The 19,062-nt window shown below is 50.4% G+C and overlaps 8 protein-coding genes across 8 annotated transcripts; 5 read left to right on the top strand and 3 right to left on the bottom strand.

The window, feature by feature from the left end:
• Positions 1-23: 23 nt before the first annotated feature.
• HO173_000959 (uncharacterized protein) lies at positions 24-2,863 on the top strand (the record flags this gene model as incomplete). Its single annotated transcript, XM_037302906.1, has 2 exons — positions 24-706; positions 760-2,863. The coding sequence occupies 2 exons, from the start codon at positions 24-26 to the stop codon at positions 2,861-2,863; spliced, it is 2,787 nt and encodes a 928-aa protein (XP_037170413.1).
• A 689-nt stretch (positions 2,864-3,552) lies between these two features.
• On the top strand, positions 3,553-4,856 carry HO173_000958 (uncharacterized protein; the record flags this gene model as incomplete). Its single annotated transcript, XM_037302905.1, has 8 exons — positions 3,553-3,590; positions 3,651-3,720; positions 3,780-3,815; positions 3,867-3,999; positions 4,050-4,139; positions 4,191-4,247; positions 4,297-4,741; positions 4,802-4,856. The coding sequence occupies 8 exons, from the start codon at positions 3,553-3,555 to the stop codon at positions 4,854-4,856; spliced, it is 924 nt and encodes a 307-aa protein (XP_037170412.1).
• Positions 4,857-5,769: 913 nt separating this feature from the next.
• On the top strand, positions 5,770-8,460 carry HO173_000957 (uncharacterized protein; the record flags this gene model as incomplete). Its single annotated transcript, XM_037302904.1, has 3 exons — positions 5,770-5,859; positions 5,924-8,183; positions 8,240-8,460. 3 exons carry the CDS (start codon positions 5,770-5,772, stop codon positions 8,458-8,460), a joined length of 2,571 nt encoding a protein of 856 aa, XP_037170411.1.
• A 602-nt stretch (positions 8,461-9,062) lies between these two features.
• On the bottom strand, positions 9,063-12,081 carry HO173_000956 (uncharacterized protein; the record flags this gene model as incomplete). The annotated part of the gene is made up of 5 exons (XM_037302903.1): positions 9,063-10,655; positions 10,709-11,186; positions 11,240-11,397; positions 11,449-11,612; positions 11,958-12,081. The coding sequence occupies 5 exons, from the start codon at positions 12,079-12,081 to the stop codon at positions 9,063-9,065; spliced, it is 2,517 nt and encodes an 838-aa protein (XP_037170410.1).
• Positions 12,082-12,760: 679 nt separating this feature from the next.
• HO173_000955 (uncharacterized protein) lies at positions 12,761-15,042 on the top strand (the record flags this gene model as incomplete). Its single annotated transcript, XM_037302902.1, has 2 exons — positions 12,761-13,741; positions 13,810-15,042. 2 exons carry the CDS (start codon positions 12,761-12,763, stop codon positions 15,040-15,042), a joined length of 2,214 nt encoding a protein of 737 aa, XP_037170409.1.
• Positions 15,043-15,764: 722 nt separating this feature from the next.
• On the top strand, positions 15,765-17,418 carry HO173_000954 (uncharacterized protein; the record flags this gene model as incomplete). The annotated part of the gene is made up of 2 exons (XM_037302901.1): positions 15,765-16,187; positions 16,249-17,418. 2 exons carry the CDS (start codon positions 15,765-15,767, stop codon positions 17,416-17,418), a joined length of 1,593 nt encoding a protein of 530 aa, XP_037170408.1.
• Positions 17,419-17,730: 312 nt separating this feature from the next.
• HO173_000953 (uncharacterized protein) lies at positions 17,731-18,060 on the bottom strand (the record flags this gene model as incomplete). Its single annotated transcript, XM_037302900.1, has 1 exon — positions 17,731-18,060. One exon carries the CDS (start codon positions 18,058-18,060, stop codon positions 17,731-17,733), a length of 330 nt encoding a protein of 109 aa, XP_037170407.1.
• A 138-nt stretch (positions 18,061-18,198) lies between these two features.
• Positions 18,199-18,486, bottom strand: HO173_000952 (uncharacterized protein; the record flags this gene model as incomplete). Its single annotated transcript, XM_037302899.1, has 1 exon — positions 18,199-18,486. The coding sequence occupies one exon, from the start codon at positions 18,484-18,486 to the stop codon at positions 18,199-18,201; it is 288 nt and encodes a 95-aa protein (XP_037170406.1).
• Positions 18,487-19,062: the final 576 nt, after the last annotated feature.

Raw genomic sequence — 19,062 nt, 5'->3', positions numbered from 1 at the left:
GCTGCACTTCCTTCAGTACAGTGATGACTTCGAACATACTATCCAGATTTTTGCCCCCTGCTGCGGGAGAGCCCTCGGTGTATGAGACGTTGCGGCAGCATGACGAGCTGTCAGATCAATCTGACGTGGAAGAAAGAGCAGCTATGATGTTAGATGAAGAGAATCTCAGTACTGGCTTCCATGACTACGAGCTTGATGATGCTCTGGCCGATGCTACTGCCGACCAAGGTGCTCCGTCGAGGACAGGAAATTCGAGCCGGCAAAGCCAGGGAACCTTTGCGAGAAAAGCCCAAAGTCGGGTTAGGACACCACACGCTGCTGGCAGAGTGAACATAGACGACTTAGACGACGAAGTCCCTCAGTCCTTGCTCATTGAAGACGAGCAAGGTCCATCGCCGGTGTCGAAAGCTGGGCAGAACAGAGCATTGCCGCCGCCCGTGTCGGGTCCATCGAGTAGAGCAACTCGGGCTAAATGGCAAGCTACTCAGGAACAGCAGCGATTGCACCAAGACCCCATATTCCCGAGAACGCATAGCAAAGAAAATTCACGGAGAGGCCACCCTCTAGGAATGATGGACCCAAAGGACCGAGCGATGTGGATGTGGACGAATGTCGAAAACCTAGACAATTTCCTGAAGGACGTTTACGACTACTACACTGGCAACGGGATCTGGTGCATACTACTGAACAGAGTGTTGAATCTTCTGTAAGACATACATAATAAAGCTTACGGGTCCATGAGTACTAATTGTTGCACAGTACCCTAGCATTCGTGGTTGCCTTCAGCATGTTTCTTGGTTCGTGCATTAATTATAAGGAGATACCGGACAGCAAGAAGATGTCTCAGATCCTTGTTCCACGATGCACCAAGAACATGTCTAGGCCCACTAATCTACTGATCTGGCTGTTTGCCTTCTTTTGGATATGTAAATTGTTTCAATACGGCAACGACTTTCGCCATCTTAGGCATATGCAAAGTTTCTTTCGCTACCTGTTAGAGATCTCGGACACTGACATTCAGACGGTCTCATGGCAAGAGATTGTGAAGCGTTTGATGTTACTGAGAGACTCGAACCCCGTCACAGCGGCAGCTGTCAAAGACAAACATCGTCGCTTTCTAGGCAGCCAGTCCAAGCAACGCATGGATGCCCATGACATTGCGAACCGTCTGATGCGAAGAGAAAATTATATGATTGCCCTGATCAATAAAGACATCCTCGATCTCACGCTACCTGTGCCTTTCTTGAGAAATAGGCAGTTTTTCTCAAAGACCCTCGAATGGAACTTGAGCTTGTGTATCCTAGATTTTGTGTTCAACGAGCAAGGTCAGGTCAGGCCTTTATTCCTCAAAGATATCCGCCGCCGTGCTCTCAGCGATAAATTACGAGAACGGTTCATCTTCGCAGGATTCATGAATCTCTTCTGTGCTCCTTTCTTAGTGATCTTCTTCATGCTCTATTACTTCTTCCGCTATTTCAATGAGTATCAACGCAACCCTTCTCAGATCGGGTCTCGTCAATATACTCCGCTGGCGGAGTGGAAATTTCGAGAGTTCAATGAGCTCTGGCACCTATTTCAGCGACGCGTCAACATGTCATACCCCTTTGCTTCACGTTACCTCGAGCAGTTTCCCAAGGACAAAACGATTCAGATTTCAAGATTTGTTGCATTCGTCACCGGTGCCCTGGCTTCCGTTCTCGCCCTGGCCTCTGTCATTGATCCGGAGTTATTCCTGACATTCGAGATCACGCCCGAACGCACAGTCCTATTTTACCTCGGCGTCTTTGGGACTGTCTGGGCCGTCGCTAGAGGCATTGTGCCTGAGGAGAACCTTGTCTTCGATCCCGAGTACGCTCTCAATAATGTTGCGGAATACACGCACTATCTCCCAAACCATTGGCGAGATCGACTCCATACCAACGAAGTACGTGCGGAGTTTGCTACGCTCTACAAAATGAAGTTGATAATCTTTCTGGAAGAGATCCTCAGCATTATCATCACGCCCTTGATACTCTGGTTCAGCCTCCCAAAATGCAGTGATCGGCTTATAGACTTCTTCCGCGAGTTCACGGTCCATGTTGATGGACTCGGATACGTCTGCTCTTTTGCAGTGTTTGACTTCAAGAAAGGAGGCAACAACACTGCCCCCCTAGATGGTGAAGCAGCGCAGGATCTCCGCGAGGAATACTATTCGACCAAGGATGGCAAAATGCTAGCTTCATACTACGGCTTCATCGACAACTATGTGACCAATCAACGGCCTGGGGCACCTTTCCTCCATCCAACGACTAGGTCAAGCTTCCATGTACCCCCCGTATTCCCAGGCCTGATGTCCCCAACTCTAACTGCCGAAGTTCATGGGCCAGCTCTAAGCAGACCAGCGAGAGCAGATCGCCACAAGCGAGCTCCCACCCGATCAGCCTTGTCCGGCGTAACGGCAGGACAACAATTGGTGCACCAACGTAATCCGAGATTCGCTCCTACAGGCGATCATGCATCACCTATGGCTTCCATCTTGTTGGATCCTCAACACCAGCCTGCACCTACTGGTCCAAGGACGCAGCGTAGATTTGGCACCCAGTCTCGATTGCGGACGACAACCAAGCCACTTCAGGATCCTTTGGAAGACGAGGAAGAGGCTCTGCGGGAGAATGATGGACGCTTGGGCGCCGATGGTAGTGAAGGTGCGGCAGACGATAGCCATCTGGGTGAATCGTGGAAGACGACTCGTGCTGGTACTCTGGATGAGAATGGCGATGAAGACGTCCAGGCAACAAATGATGATAGAGGGCCTGGTGGTATCTTGGGCTTGGTTTACCAATTTTCGAAGGCCCGAGAGGGTAGGGGTGGTGTAAGCATTTAGCATTTCATATCAAATGGAGTGTACAATAGGATACCCGCATTGGCTTCGTCGGTGGTCTGGCGTTCATGTAATGCTCATTCAGATGTGCATAAAGTCAAGGCCTGGTCAGAATTCGGAGGCGGTCAAATTTGGCTTAGCGTTCGAAAATGGAGAGAGAATGAGACAGCAACCAGACCTCACGAATTTCGATTTCTTCGCTCTCTTTTTTGCTCGCATTTTCCACGCAATGCAACTTGGAGCCTTGGTTTTTACCGGAACACTCGGTTACTGGTAGTCTCCAATTCATGTAGCAGCCTACTTTCATCAGGCGGATTGAGGATGAAAGGAAATATCTAGGGACAATGTATACAAAGTCATCAATCTTCTGCTGATTGTTGTGATGATTGATGGCATGACTGCACAGGTCGGTTTGGAAGGGAATCTGGCTAGGGCGTTCTGGAATCACGGACCATGATGAATGATGATGTCGTGGAAAGGAAAAGAAAGTCTGCGTATGAAAGTCTGCATGAAAGGTTGCAAACAATAATCTTCATTTATTTTATCTGCGCCTATCAAAATTACCAACACATAAATAATTCTTACATTCTCATCCTCAATGAATTTCCTAGACCTTCCTACCACAGTTGCCCAGTTTTAATTACATCACGGCCGAACTACCCTCTCTAGCCACACCGTTGGATCTGAGGTCGATGGCCGCCCATGACCCAGTCCCGGTGGAGGATATCGAGTGAGTGATCGGTTTGAGATCTTGACGCTCAATGATAAATTGACTAAGTATAAACCGCAGCTATGAAGCTTTACCGCCCAATTTCACAGCCTTGGAGAACATGTTGGCTGGTGGATTTGCCGGAGTCGCCGTGAATTTGCCCCACGGCGCTGAGCTCCCAGATGTCATGCAGAGCTAATGGGGCATAAGGAACACTCTGTCATGTATCCAGTCGACATGCTGAAGGTAATCTTCTACCCACACGGACTCTCCTGGCTTTGCGCTGAAGCTCCGCAGACTCGCCTCCAAATACTAAAGCCCGCCGAAGGCGGCCTGTACACCGGCATGCACCAAGCGTTTTGGAAGATACGGAGGATAGAAGGACTCAGGTCGATGTGGAAAGGTGTCTCAAGTGTGATCGTCGGGGCTGGTATGCTGTGTGTGCTCTTACGGAGAGCACTGAGTATTGACGTGGTGAAGGTCCGGCGCATGCCCTCTACTTTTTGACCTACGAGGCGGTGAAGCATGCCATGGGAGGAAACAATTCAGGCCATCATCCACTCGCAGGAGGTAAACTGCACGGGTTTCAACATGATTTGGAACCGGGCTGACAAGCTCTAGCTGTCAGTGGGGCTTGCGCAACGATTGCCAGTGACGCTTTGATGAACCCGTTCGATGGTGAGATGAGTCGCCATATCTGATCGAATACCTCTGACTTTCCGACTAGTCATTAAACAGCGCATGCAGGTCCATGGCTCGATGTACAGGTCAATACGGCAGTGTACGAAATCAGTCTACAAGAACGAGGGCCTCCGGGCATTCTACATCTCGTATCCAACGACGATAAGCATGACCGTTCCATTCACCGCGCTGCAGTTCTCGGCTTACGGCTCCATCTCGCAATATCTCAACCCTTCACGAGATTACAACCCTACGACGCATATAGTTGCCGGCGGGCTGGCGGGAGGCTTGGCCGCAGCATTGACAACACCCTTGGATGTCATCAAGACTTTGCTGCAAACTAGAGGTACTGCGAAAGATAATGAGCTGAGACATGCGAAAGGAATGTTCGATGCAGCGGCCATTATCAAAAGACAACATGGATACGGGGGCTTTTTCCGTGGTCTACAACCAAGAATCCTGACGACGGTACCTAGCACTGCTATATGCTGGTACGCTGATTCCTTCGCATCGTTTATGATCCGTCAGGGCAAATTGACTTTGTGATTTAGGAGCTCGTATGAGTTGGCTAAGAATTATTTCATCCGTCATAACGACGAGCTATGACAGAAATTCGGTGTCTCCTGAATCCACCAATTAAACTGCGTACAGCATCGAGATCTTCTCTACTTCAGCAGCCTTTTTGTGTACAAGCGTTTTCTTCCGATACCCAATCTTCGGTCGTCGATATAGAGCATCATGTCATTGAGCGGGCGTTGGAAAGATTTTGGACAGCATAGCAGCATGATGTGTAACACAATAGATGGAACAGCACCGAGCGGGACAAAAGATATCGGAAGCATTTACAGATTGCAGGGCGTACTGGCGCGCTTGTGGCTCACTTTTGTACATAGGACACAGCACCTGCAGCTATTTCGCTTCACATGAAGCCTCATACGCTCAATCATACATGCTGTTACTCCTGCACTTGGTGCGTGTAGTATCCCTGCTTCCAGCAGAATGGAGGCCAAACCTTAACAAGGTGATCAGCTTTTTTCAAAGAGAGAGACTCGTCGTCCTGTAATTTGAATCCTCTGAAGGTTTGCAGTGAAGGTTAGAAATTCCTCCAGCAACCGATTGTATAGCCCTCGATCTCGTAGTAGTTCAGAGCTTTTTGGTGGTCCTCGTAGCTATCGATAAAGGGTCCACTTCAAGGGTGTTTCTGCCAAACTCAAAAGGCTTCCTCCAAGCCATGAGTTTAGTGCACTGTGCGGACTGTCAGTACCTTTCGTTCACAGCACTTGAATCTGTAGAAAACACATTCACAGCACCTCGAGATAGCACTGCTTGTATATCCCTACCTGATTCCTCATTGACACTTGATTTGCACCCCACAGGGAAAGTACGACCCTACGGACGTCATTCTTCGCCTGAACACGAGGCATTCGGGCAGTGATCAGCTCCAAGCCTCAACCTATCGCGTGTCTGGTCTTCCTTTCTCAAAAACTCATGGACGAGTCCAAGCAGCTAGCTACGATCAATGATGCGCAACAAGGCCTCGTCTTCTATGCAGAAGACCTACGATGAATGTTATCTAGTCTGTTCAACAGCTGTCTACTTTGAAGGCCAGGTATGTAGCTCAAGCTCTTCAGAACGGTCCATGGACCTTTCGCTGACCATCATCTCTTCGATAGAACAACGAAGCAGAGGCGCTGCGGTCATGGCGTTCTGCACTCGATCAGATCTACTACCACAATGCTTACAGGGTCCCGCCAAACTACCAGCCAAAGTCGGAGACCGAGAGAGCGTTACAAGAATCACTCCGGAATATGGAGCTGCAATGCAAGGAACGCGTAGACCTTCTTGAAGCGCTGCGAAAGAGTCGGAAGGAGGCCAAAGACAATGGTGACAGGTCCAGCAGCAGCTCGACAACGCTAGGCCGGCCACCGGTGCCTACCAAGCCTGATCATCCTGTGGGCCATCAGGCAAATACAGGCTGGCTTGGAGAGGGTACTGTGCCTGCAGTAAATTATCCGGACCTTTCGAAAGCTCCACCAGCTCTTCCCCGACGTCCTCTTCTATCAGCGAGAGATTCCAACTACTCTCCAACAGATCGGTCTTACAGTAGTCCTCAGGTCAGCACAATGAGTTCTACGACACCCTATACACCACCTACGCTGCCAGTACCCCCCACGAAAACACCAAGAACACCTAGTCCGGATAAGAAAGGCCATGTCATGTTGACTACTCTACGAGGACTTAAGGACGGCAAGAAACAATCAAAATCACCTAGAGCTTCGGGTGGTCGTTTTGGCGCCCCTCCCGTGTCATCAAAGGCTGCAGGCCTTGCTTGGGACTCAATATCGAAAGGTTCCGGACAGAAGCTGGGACAGACTTTGGCCGGCAGGAACGGCAGTACGAATACGGTGGACTCCGTCCATCGCGACAGCGTAGGGGGTAATACTTCGTCCAGACCAGACTCTACAAATGTTACAGATGGAGAAGAGCAAGCATTAGGGGGCAACGCACTGGTGCGACCAGATGCACGTACGCCACCGGACTTAATTCCATTGCAAGATGATGCTCGACCTAGTACTTCCTCCACACTACAGTCGATATCCAGCCAGCAGAACGCAAATGGATCTTCAAGCTTGCGTCCGCAAACTAGTGCAGATCTCATGACCCTTGAGCCACCAACGCCCCCGCTGCACGCTGACACATTGCGGGATCCCATGGTGACAAAGGTCAGAGCAAAATCACCAGCGCGGCCAAAAGCTCCAGTCGATTATCCTTCTTACAGAACCGAGTTTCCGCAAACCACGGCTAGCTCACGAGCGACAGCGCAATTCCTTGCAAGGACTAATCGTTCGGACGACAGCGCCAGGGCATCCAGTCTACCAATGCGGCAACGATCTCCTCAAAGGAAAACCCGGCCTCCAGTCCCAACTAGCATTGCTCGGCGTCCTGTAGCAAACATCTCCTCGCCCCGATCAAATAAGCATGAAACAGATGAGTCAGGCAGGCGAGTATCCTCCGAAAGCAATGACGACAATACCAGCAGCAGCTACGAGAAAGAGGAAAAGAAGAGACGACCTCCTCGCAAAGCTCGCGAAAATCCCATTCCAGTTGACCCAGCACTTGAATCGACTAAACCCGACAAAGATCCGTCTGATACTACCCAGCCTTCATCGGCTTGGCACGAGCGTGTCAAGTACATCAAGAAGAACCTGCCCAAAGGAGTTGACGAGGGCGCAGCTAAGCAGATATTCAACGAGATCGTGGTCCAGGGAGACGAAGTTCACTGGGCTGATGTAGCTGGTCTAGAAGTTGCAAAGAAGGCTCTGAAAGAAGCAGTCGTTTACCCTTTTCTGCGCCCAGATCTCTTCATGGGTCTCCGTGAACCAGCTAGAGGAATGTTACTCTTCGGACCTCCTGGAACCGGAAAGACGATGCTTGCTAGAGCCGTAGCCACTGAGTCAAGATCGACGTTCTTTGCCATCTCGGCCAGTAGTCTCACTTCAAAATGGTTAGGCGAGTCAGAAAAGTTGGTCCGGGCACTTTTCTCTCTCGCAAAAGCACTCGCACCTTCAATCATCTTTGTTGATGAGATAGATTCACTTTTATCGTCTCGAGGGGGCTCAAGCGAACATGAGTCTACAAGGCGCATCAAGACAGAGTTCTTGATCCAATGGTCAGATTTACAGCGTGCGGCAGCAGGCAGCAAACAAACAGACAAGGAGAAGGCCGAGGGCGATGCGTCTAGGGTCCTGGTCCTTGCCGCCACGAATATGCCTTGGGCGATTGACGAAGCTGCTAGAAGAAGATTTGTGAGGAGGCAATACATACCCTTGCCAGAGGCACCCGTCAGAGGAGAGCAGCTAAAGACGCTTCTGGGGCATCAGAAGCATAATCTCTCCAAGAAGGATATTGAGGTTTTGGTAGAGCTGACAGATGGTATACTTTCCTTTCCATGCTCGTGCCATTGGTCCCAATACTGACACCAAGGCCAGGTTTCTCTGGCAGCGATATCACGGCTTTAGCGAAAGATGCAGCAATGGGTCCGCTTCGGAGCTTAGGCGAAGCGCTACTATACATGTCGACGGATGAAATACGGCCCATCCAATTTGAGGACTTCGAGGCGAGTTTGATAAACATTCGGCCGAGTGTCAGCAAGCAGGGCTTACAAGAATTCGAAGATTGGGCCAAGGAATTTGGGGAAAGGGGCGGGTGAGGGTCTGATGTTCTATTGCAGCGGCCACGGAGGAATGAAAGTCCACCTTTCTCAAGATGGCTGATTTAATGATATCGCTGCTACGATGTTAGGATCTTGGCTGCGAACGTTACAACGAATTATGCATGCCTCGGCTAAAGCAGGAGTCGCTTCCCAGTCGTGCCCTTGTGACTTGTATGTCGATCAAATGTCGCCAGCCATCGTGAATCGCAGATACAGCGGTCTCTCTCAGCACACGTCTGCATCAAATGCTTTTGCCCCTGCTTACCATCACATCTTCTTGACGTCACTTTGAAACTCATACGCACGTTCAGAAGGGAGGAGGCGGAGCGTCGGTGGCAAAAGCCTTGAATCTATTTGTAATTTTTTTGCCCCTTTTTCCCTTGCTACTTTTCGAGACTGAATTTTATCTTGCTCAACGGTCAGATTGGCACAGTCATGGATTTTCAATGCGAAAACGCAACCTTGATGTGACCGTTCCGCATACAAAGATGACACTCTTGTGGAACGGAATTGATATCCCGTCTCCTGACGTGTCACCACCAGCAAGCTTTGGAGTATCTTGGTGACGGACAGGGTCGGGGCAAGCATATAGCATCCACTTAGACACTCTTCTTGCCCTTGAAGAACATCCTCAAACTCTCGAGCACCTGCCCAAGACCGTCTTCTCCACCCTTAACGATACCCTGCCGAATCCATGCCGGTAGCTTGCCCTCGATCCTCGGTGTCCTATACCGCCGATCCAGGAGTAGAATACTCGCAAAGTCTCCTCTATGTCTGATAGCCCTCCCAATGCTCTGGTTTACCGCCCTCATGCACGCGTTCTCGTAGAACTCTCTAGCGGCAGCCTTTCCCTCATCCCGACTACCCGTTCGTGTCGTCGTGCTTTGTTCGATGTACTCCAGCTTGGCTTTCCATTGGGCGCTCTGGATGTTGGGGAAGGGGAGGCCAACAACTACGACGCCACGCCCGAGGGCGTCGGAGAAGTTGATGCCTTCGGACATCTTGCCGCCGATGACGGAGAGGAGGAGGCCGCCGTGGCCGGTGGAGATGGCTTGGGAGTATCGGCCGAGGACGTCATCGATACCGGTGGCGGCTTTGGATTCTCGGAAAATGGGCTTCCTCTCCATTAAGCGGTCCCAGATAGAGTTTACTGCTCCGCTACTCTTCATTTGCCAGCGGAGTACCACTTGTTCGAGGTAGGCATAGCTTGGGAAGAAGACGACTAAGCCGTCAGGGATGATGTTTGAGAGCTGGAGTAGACATTTTCCGAAAGCCTCGATCATCGCGAGAGAGTTGCGCTTGTCGTAAGTAAAATCGAAATCTATACCACCTGGTCCCTTGGCTACCGGGAGCGCAATGAGGTTCTCCTTTGGAATTATGTGCCCGCAGCTGAAGGTTTTCAGGCGACCAGGATCAACGTATGCAAAAAGATGGCGGGTGTAATCATCCATCTGAAGAATCTTTAGCGAATACTCAGAGAGAAGATCGAGATGGGGGAGTTTTACAGGTGACATCGTCCCTCCAGCTAGTATAACTGCTCTTGCATCTTCAACAATCTCTTTAAAGTGATGCGTCGGATCCAAGAGCATGTATTTGAGAGACACATCATTATTCCCATCCTTTTCATAGAAAAACCGACCCTCAGCAGCTGGGTTTGTCAGAGTCTGGAGGAAAGACTGGACATGGGTCAATACCGGCGTGGTTGAGACATGGGCTTCGCGCTCCATTCTAGACTTGGCTTTCGACTCTTGCTCTTCGGTGTGGATGGTATAATTTTCCACTTTCCGAGCGAGCTTGCTTTCTTGAAAATAACGCATAAGCTTGTAGAGATTGATTTGGTCCACTCCTTTGCCGGCCATCAGATGACCAACATCGACGATCCCCTCTGAGGATTGCTTTTCAGTAATCCTAGTCTCAAGAAAGCCTGATACCGAATCGATCAAGCGGACCACTTGGGCAACATAGACTCTGTTCTTGCCTTTCAATCTGTTGCGAAACTTCTGGAGGTAAACGCCTAGTTGAGATCTGCATCGCTTTAATTGGTCTTGGGTCACAGTGATGGAATGTATGCTTGATATGGTGTCCATGAGATTGTGCGCTTCGTCAATGATGATCACGTGGCCTTTTAAGGAGATATCCAGAGCTTCTCTGGCTGACTTTTGCAATAGTAAAGGATACGGCAGTGTGACGATCTAGAATCCGTTCCGTTAGTCATTCGTGACTCTGGGCGCTTGACCGGACTCACCTCGCTAGGTTTGATTGTTGCTCTTGAGGCATAATAGGGGCATATGCCTATCTTCTTGCCAAGCTGTCCCAGATCCTCAATGTCTCTGATTTTCGCAAGGGTGTGATCTCGAAAGTCGTTCACCAGTGTCTCATTCTCCTTGTTTGGGATGAACGGGCATTTGTGATCTTTGGAAGTGTCAGATTGTTGCAACTCCAGGCAGCGTTCATTGATAGCAGGTGCACTACCAAGCCGAGAGACCTTTGGGTTGATGCAAAGGTTCTTCCTGGATCCTAGGGGAAGATGCTTGACTACCACTTTGTCCTCTGGGTCGGAAGCATCCATTTCCGCTGCCCAGGATACCTCCGGAAGATTAACGCGCCGCAGTTCTCGGACGAATTGTGCTAATTGCGAGTGCGTTCTTGAACAGAAGTAAATCTTGACATCGTCTGTCGGCAATAGATCCTCTTTCTCTGAAGGCTTGACAATTAAGCCTAATCTGGAGTACAGTATCAGTCAGTATCGTGTAAGATCGTCAGAGTACGAGCCAACTTTTCCATCAACTGCAAGCTTGCCGAGGAGAGACCTGGATCTGTGGAAGGATGATATGAAGTCTTGGCTTTTGGGTTCTCGTCTTCGCTGTTGTACTCGTCGAGCTCGAAACGTTCGTCGTCTTCAGCATCTGAAGTGGCTTGAGCCTCGTCGGCTTTCTTTGAGATTTTTTAGCAATTAATGTCGAGCTTCAAGCAGCAATAACATACTGTGCGCTTGGCTTTAGGCTCGCCGCTCTCATAGCTCTGCTTTTGCTGGAGCTCCTTGGCCCGAACTTGTCTCAGATGTGCCTCGAGCTTTGACTTCTGTTCAATCAGAGCGTTCCTTCTGTGAGCCTGAGCGTGCTCAACTACCCAATTGGGTTCGTCGTTCTCTGCGAAAGTTTTAGGATCAGGTTACCAAGCACATCTTGGCAGGCCAACCTTTCTCAAGCGTTACTTCGCTTTGTAAAGCGTCCTCTTGAAAATGTCGTAGCCACGTCAAAGAGCTACAGATCAGACTAAGAGACTTGCCCTACAAAGGTGTCAACATCAGATTCGGAAAAATACGCATGAACGAGATAGAAAGAAATCAAAAGATGAGAGCCGTGGTAAATCAATAAGGAGAAGCAATGCAGCGAAAAAGGAGCAAACATAAGTGAAAGTGTTCATTTGACATACGGTTCCTTGATATCAAAGGTTAGAGTAGTAAGTCAGAAGAGCATTCAGAGGTGGCAGACCTGTGGGAGATTCCAGAATGCCAACTTTTCCTTCAGCAATGCATTCGTATACGACATTCATCAGCTCAGATTGGATATCATAGGGTCTGTATGGATGGTGAAAGTCTTTGATAGCAGGCTCCATCTCAGCTGCAGGACATGTGTCAAGTTGCCCAATTCACCATTTGAGTCTATGCTTACAATATCTCCCGAAACGTCAAGGAGGAAAGTGATAGCTAGAGGATGAGAAGAAGACGCTAATTACTCGGGTCATAGAAGGCAGTAAACGCTGTTGACGCGCCATCATCCGGACAGTGTTGTCTCGGTATTTCAGTCAAGTCTTTAAAGTGGAGCCGCACCCATGGCAAAAGGATGCCAGTTTGCTCTTGACTTAGTATCTTATATACATACATGTACGCATACAAGTCCACACTACACGTAGAAACTGATTTCTAGGAATGGGGCGGCTTTAAGTAGCATCGGATCGGCCAAATGAAACACCGGTGGTCCTACTCGTAGCGCTAGACAGTGACCTATCAAAGTGACCAAAGTGAGCCGTTATGTACTGCCACGCACTCATCGCCAACGGAGCGAGCCGAGTGCACGGCCCGATTAATGATGCCTACTTTATGGTATATGCTAGTCGGATGAGCCACATCATTTGATCCCCTCTGGCATTCCGACTTGCCTTTGAATATAGAGACGGGAGGTGTAGTCCGCGTGTCGGACTGACCAGCTTCCTATCGCTCCGAAATTACCAATTCAGGGCAACCCAAAGCCATGATCAACTTGGTAGGCTACGGTGACGTTGTAAAACCACGGATATGAACGCGCGTTTAAACATGAGCCTTGATGCGAACAATGATATCGTCGATGATCTTTCCTCCGGAGACAGCAATCACCCCCAGACGCCCGCAAGCTGCACGCTTTGCCGCCGCCGCAAGGTGAGGTGCGACCGCACCATTCCTTGTGGTAATTGCCAGCGGTCAAAAGCCGAATGCGTCCCATTCATTCCTTCACGGGTAGCACGAGGAAGGCAAGGCGGAAGGAAGAGAAAGAGAGAGGAGGGAGAACTACTGGAGCGAATTGCGAAATTGGAGGGCTTGGTCAGAAACATCGAAGGACATGAAACGCCACAAAGCGAGCAAGAGAGGACGACTGGCGAGGGTACTGTTGATGCTACCAGTGCCAAGGCAAGCAGTACACCTCGGGGGGTTTACCACCGAACCCAACCTGCAGCGCCACGGCTAGACAAGTATCTGGCAAGTTCGTTCTGGGTGAGTCTGAGCGAAGAAATTCATGGGCTGAAGGACGTGTTCGGCGGATCATCGGATGATGGAGACGAAGACGAGGGCGAGCTGACGCCCTCATCGGACACCTTGAGCTTGGGTCAGCAACACCTGCAACCGTCAAACCATTCGGGATTTGCAATTTTCGGTACAGCGATCGCCGCGGATGTCATTCCTCCAACACCCCATCAGGTCTACACATTCTGTGACATATACTTGGCCAATGTTGACCCAATATTCAAAGTTTTACATGGCTCATCCTTGCGCAAATACCTGCAAGAGAACGCTGAAGGACTTGATTGCAGTCCAGGGCGCGGGGGACTAGATGCATTAAGATTCGCCGTCTACTACGCTGCCGTTACAAGTATGGATAGTGGGGAGTGCAGACATCGAATCGGCGAAGATAGGACAATACTGTTGGCAAGATACCGGACAGGAATCGAGTCAGCATTGGTGAAGACGGACTTCCTAAACACGGTCGAAATGTCGACCTTGCAGGCATTGGCTATATATCTGGTAGGCGCTTGTCTAATAGCATGAGAATTACAATTTTCGTCGACGGGCCCTAGCTTACGGTGAGATAGGTATCTGTGCGTGCCAATGATAGCAGCCGTCTTATGTGGACGCTCACAAGCCTTGCAGTCCGCATAGCTGAGGCTATGGGTTTGCATAACGACAGCACTGCTTCGTTTTTTCGACCCTTTGAGCATGAAATGCGACGGCGCTTATGGTGGCAGATATGTGACCTCGACTCTCACGCAGCCGATGACCGTGCGTCAAGTACCGTAATTGCCGCTGACTCCTTTAGCACGAGATTGCCTCTACACATCAATGACGAGGATATAAGTCTCAACTCATTCGAGGAAGTGAAAGAAAGGGAAGGTTACACGGACATGACCTTTGCACTGAGCTGTAACGAGGTGTTGGACGCGACAAGGAAATTATCATACGTACCCGCAAGGGAAGTCGCTCATTCCCAGGCCAGATCTGAAGAGGTGCGGGGCCAGCGGGTAGACACTGTCATCAACCTGCAGCGGCACATTGAAGAGAAATATCTGCGTCATCTCGACCCGACTCGTCCATTTCACTGGTTTACAAGGATGGTAGGAGACGTCACTATTGCCATCCTGTGGCTTTTCGTTTACCGGCCTATGAAAAGACGCCCGGGTAGTGTCCCCTCATCTCAGATTGCGCATCCAGACATCCTTCGGCTTTCGGTCGATGTCCTCGAGAGAGCCCGTCAACTGGAAACAGATCCAGCGGTAAGTCCGTTCAGATGGCTGTGCCAAACTTATGTGCAATGGCACCCTTTAGCAGTGACCATTGCTGAGCTGTGTGTCAAGACGGAGGGCCCAATGGTCGAGAGGGCATGGGCGGTCGTTGAGACCGCTTTCCAGCAAATGGCGCAGCACGTGGCGGATTCGAACAAGGGCATGCTTTGGCGGCCAATCAAGAAGCTGATGAACAGGGCACGAGGAGTGAGACAGAAGCACCTCACCTCTCGCTCCGCAATTACGACCCCTTCATCATCACTAGCGGCCTTGAATAAAATCGAACAGAAGGGCCCTTCGATCAGCACGGCGTATTCTAATCTTGAGATCAAGGGCTATACACAGTGGCCGACGAAGAGTATGACGCCTCCCATCCTAGAATATCAGCAGGCCAATCCCATTGCAACCTCGGAACCCTTCGATTGGGATCCCTGGCTTACCGCTGCGACGACCCAGAGCCAGTATAACACTAACATGGACGATATGGCATGGACGAATTGGGAAGACTTCATAGACGATTTTCAAGCACAAGGTGACACGGCATGAGGATCCAATGCCTGTACACCAGAATCCTCGAGCGCCTGGGTGTGACAAGATAAACCCCATACCTACTGGATTTGACGTTTAGGGTGCATCAGATAGACTCTGCGTCACTGATTAAATGAACAGTTCGACGTTGTGGCACTCGGAGAGAGACGTCGGGATGAACGCATGTGTCCGAAAGCCCGATCCTGCTTACGGCGACGCCACAAGCATCAGGTTCATGATGTTTGGTAGGGCTCATACAATGGAGAAGAATATCTTGACTGCCAGATGAACATGGCCATGATGATTCAGTGATTCCGGATCTTTGGGTCAAGAAAACAAAATCCGACGGTACGCTAGTACATATGTGGTTAGCGACTGTGTCAAGAATCAAACACCGACAGCGCGCGGAGTCGGACTCCACCTGAACCTGTACCAACGTGCTTGTAAATCAAAGACTTTTACTTGCACTATCGACAAGCATGAGTGCAAACTCCATCCTTCCAGCGGTGGCTTGTACCGAAAGCATTGCACTTCGGACAATGAATTCTCGGAGTAGTGCGGAACAGCCATGCTCTCGCTCAATGACGCGATGAACTTTCTGCCTTTCTTGTTAATCACCTTTCTCGCATATCTTTCATATATATTAGACCACTGTCCTTTGGCAATCTTGTCTCGTGGAAGAAAGAATCAGATCCTTTCCCTTCTTCATTTCATCAAAGCCAATAAGCAAATCACGCTCCATGAAGGACCTCTTCCGAGAAACGGTGTTTGGACGCCTGGTCCACTTTGCATCTGGAGGCTCGTTCTTCAGTCGCGATGAAGAGCTTGATCCATCGTCCATCCTGCGATATAGCTTTAACAACTCTGAGTCTTCATCAACGTCAGACATCAAGGCAACTCAGACCGAGACAGAGAAAGGCAAAGACAAGAGTTTGGTCGAGTGGGCAGAGAATGATCCTCATAATCCGAGGAACTGGTCCACGCCCAAAAAGGTGTTCGTCACATGGCAGATATGCCTCTTGACGACTTCTGTGTACATTGGATCCGCCATCTACACTGCTGGGATTCCGGGTATTCAGGAGCAATTTCATGTCAGCGAAGTCAAGGCTCTCCTAGGCTTGACCCTCTTTGTGCTGGGCTATGCGCTTGGTCCAATGGTGTGGGTGAGCAGACCCTTGGCCTCACTTGTAAGCAGCAGCAGATCTAATCAAGACGTCCGCTTAGGCGCCCATGTCGGAGATCCCCTACATTGGCCGTAATCCCGTCTATATCGGAACCTTATTCGCATTCGTCCCCCTCCAGCTCGGCGTGATATACGCTAAGAACTTTTCGATGCTTTTGGCATTCCGGTTCATCACTGGCCTTGTTGGAAGCCCCGTCCTAGCCACTGGAGGAGCCACTATTGCAGACTTATACAAGCCTTCAAAGCAAGTATACGGGATCGCAATTTGGGGTATCTCAGCGGTACTCGGTCCAGCCATGGGTCCTCTCGTTGGTGGCTTTGCCGCTGAAAGTAAGGGCTGGCAATGGCCTCTCTGGGAGCTCATGTGGCTCTCCGGCTTCTGCTTGGTCTTCCTCGTCTTCTTCCTCCCAGAGACCAGCTCCAGCAATATCATCTACCGCCGCACTGTCCACATCCGCAAGGCTACCGGCAACACCAACCTCAAATGCGAGCCAGAGCTCGAAGCCGAAGGCATGTCCACACAAGAAATCCTCCTCATGGTCTTCGTCCGGCCTCTCACCCTCACCCTGAAGGAACCCATTTGCTTCGCGCTCAACCTCTACATCGCCCTCGCCTATGGTATCCTCTACCTCTGGTTCGAGTCCTTCCCCATCGTCTTCGGCAATATCTACCACTTCCCCCAGGGCCTCGAAGGCCTCGCCTTCCTCGGCATCCTCATCGGCGCCATTGTCGTCTTGGTGCCCTTTTACTACTACAGCTATAGATTCGTCGAGCCCCAATTCAACGCAAATGGCGAACTCCGGCCCGAGATCCGTCTGAAGCCCGCTATGGTCGGCGCGTTCTTCATCCCCGCCTGCCTGTTCTGGTTCGGCTGGACGTCGCGCGCGTCGATCCATTGGATCGTGCCGATCATTGGCACATCGCTCTTTTCCATGGGCACGTTCCTACTCTTTATGGCCGTGCTTGGCTACCTGGGCGATGCGTACCCGAAGCACGTGGCGTCGGTTTATGCATCCAACGATTTGGTGCGGTCCGGGTTCGGGGCGGCGTTTCCGCTGTTCGCGAATGCCATGTATTCGAAGCTAGGGGTCGCGTGGGCGAGCAGCCTGCTGGGGTTTTTGGCGATTGCGTTCATCCCGATCCCGTTTGTGCTGTACTTCTATGGGCGGAGGATTAGGTTGAGTAGTAAGATGGCGAGGCATGATTTGTAGGATAGATTCGTTGGCTATTCACGTGATCTCGCACGGTATCTATCTCTAGCAGACTGAACGATCCGACTCTATGCACCTAGAGGCCGACGCGAGAGCATCATACATTTAATTAATAGTCCATTTCGAACAATTTCAACCCTTCGTCCAAACAGCCTCCCGCAAGGCTTTGTAGATTATCTCGCAACTCCTGAGATCCAGGAACTTTGATACTTGCCAGGAACCCACGGTTGACAGGAGAGCCCTTACTCACGAAAACCACTTTACCGCCCATCTTCCTTTCATTAAAGAGGCTCTATGTTTCCTCGTCCTTCATCAGCTTCCATTGAATTGGCCCAGGCTATCCGTCAACGAGCGTTTGAGCATCCCAATTCCCCTCCTCGGGTTGCTCCACCTGTGCTGCAGCCATGGTGATGACTCTACTGACTTCGAAAGCTGAAGCATATGACGTTGGGTGATGCCGACGATGCGGGGGTAAGATGCCGTAGTATTCCCACTGTCAGAACCCAGTTCTGTTTCAGCTTCCTGTTCCGCTCCGGAACGCCGTAACGCAGACCACAGAGCTTCTCTTGCCTTGACAGTCCTCGGATGCTCAGGGCCTGCCCTTCGCTCCAACTTTTTGACCACGGCGACTCTATTGCGCATGCTCCTCTTCGTAACAACATGACCGGGGCCCAGGCTCTTCTTTGAGTTGTCTTATATCTTGCGAACGTTAAAACCCTCGCACGTTCTTGTCCCCGTCAGGTTCTTTCTTGTAGCATCCCAAAGTTTGTTCAATAGAGCTCACAACTCCCTAGACGATTCGGTAGACGGATGATCTGCTCCAAGCGTCTTCTCCTTCGTGCTCAGCATGTGCTGGTGGATCTCCCTCACTGCTTCCCATTCCCCCGCGAAGCATAATGAGGCGGTCAGATTTGAAAGCGACCGTAGCGTGAGCTGATGATCAAACCCAAGGGTTTTCTCCCAGTCGGAATACCACTTTTCCCAGCGCGGGAGCACTTGTTGGTAGATGTCATTGTCATTAGCATAGGACTGAGTATGCAGAACCTCGTGTAAGTTCTCGACGCTCATGAGATAGTTCGGTTCGTCCGATTCCTTTGCTTCCTTTCGCGATCGCACGGCTTTTTCAGCTAGTGCCACGGCTGTGGTAACTGCCTCGCGTTTTGAAGTACCACGACAGCTTCTCTGCTAGATCAGCTTGCGAAAAGTCTTCCTTAGCTAGATACTGCCCTTTGCCGTAGACGGCTTGGGCATGTGGTAGGTATAAGTCACACAGGTCAAGTATTTCGGGGCCTGCGGGGGAAATTTCTATGATACCGTTCTTAGGGAGGTCTCGGCCCAAGCTTTGAATCTACCGTGGGCTTTTAGCCAGTTGCGCGTCGCTAGATGCACCAATCTATGCATACTAAACATCGTGCCAGTCCTGTCTGTGGTAACAAGGCTATATGCTTTGAGAAAACCTAAAGCGCTGATAGCCTTCACCAAGCTCGTAGGCAAGGGAAGGAGACTTTAGGAACAGCTTGGTCGTCTAGTCAGGCCATGTAAGTTGAGATATCCGCGGCGACGGGCTTAGGCCGGTTGATTTGATCGAAAGATACTGCCTATGTGGATATAATAGGAATTGGAGCGTCATCATCTCTTGCAGGA

This window comes from Letharia columbiana (assembly GCF_014066305.1).
Source record: "Letharia columbiana isolate WasteWater2 chromosome Unknown Sc0000001_s0, whole genome shotgun sequence".
NCBI classification, from domain to species: domain Eukaryota; kingdom Fungi; phylum Ascomycota; class Lecanoromycetes; order Lecanorales; family Parmeliaceae; genus Letharia; species Letharia columbiana.
The sequence above is the reverse complement of the archived record's forward strand: the minus strand, read 5'-3'. Positions and strand labels throughout refer to the sequence as shown.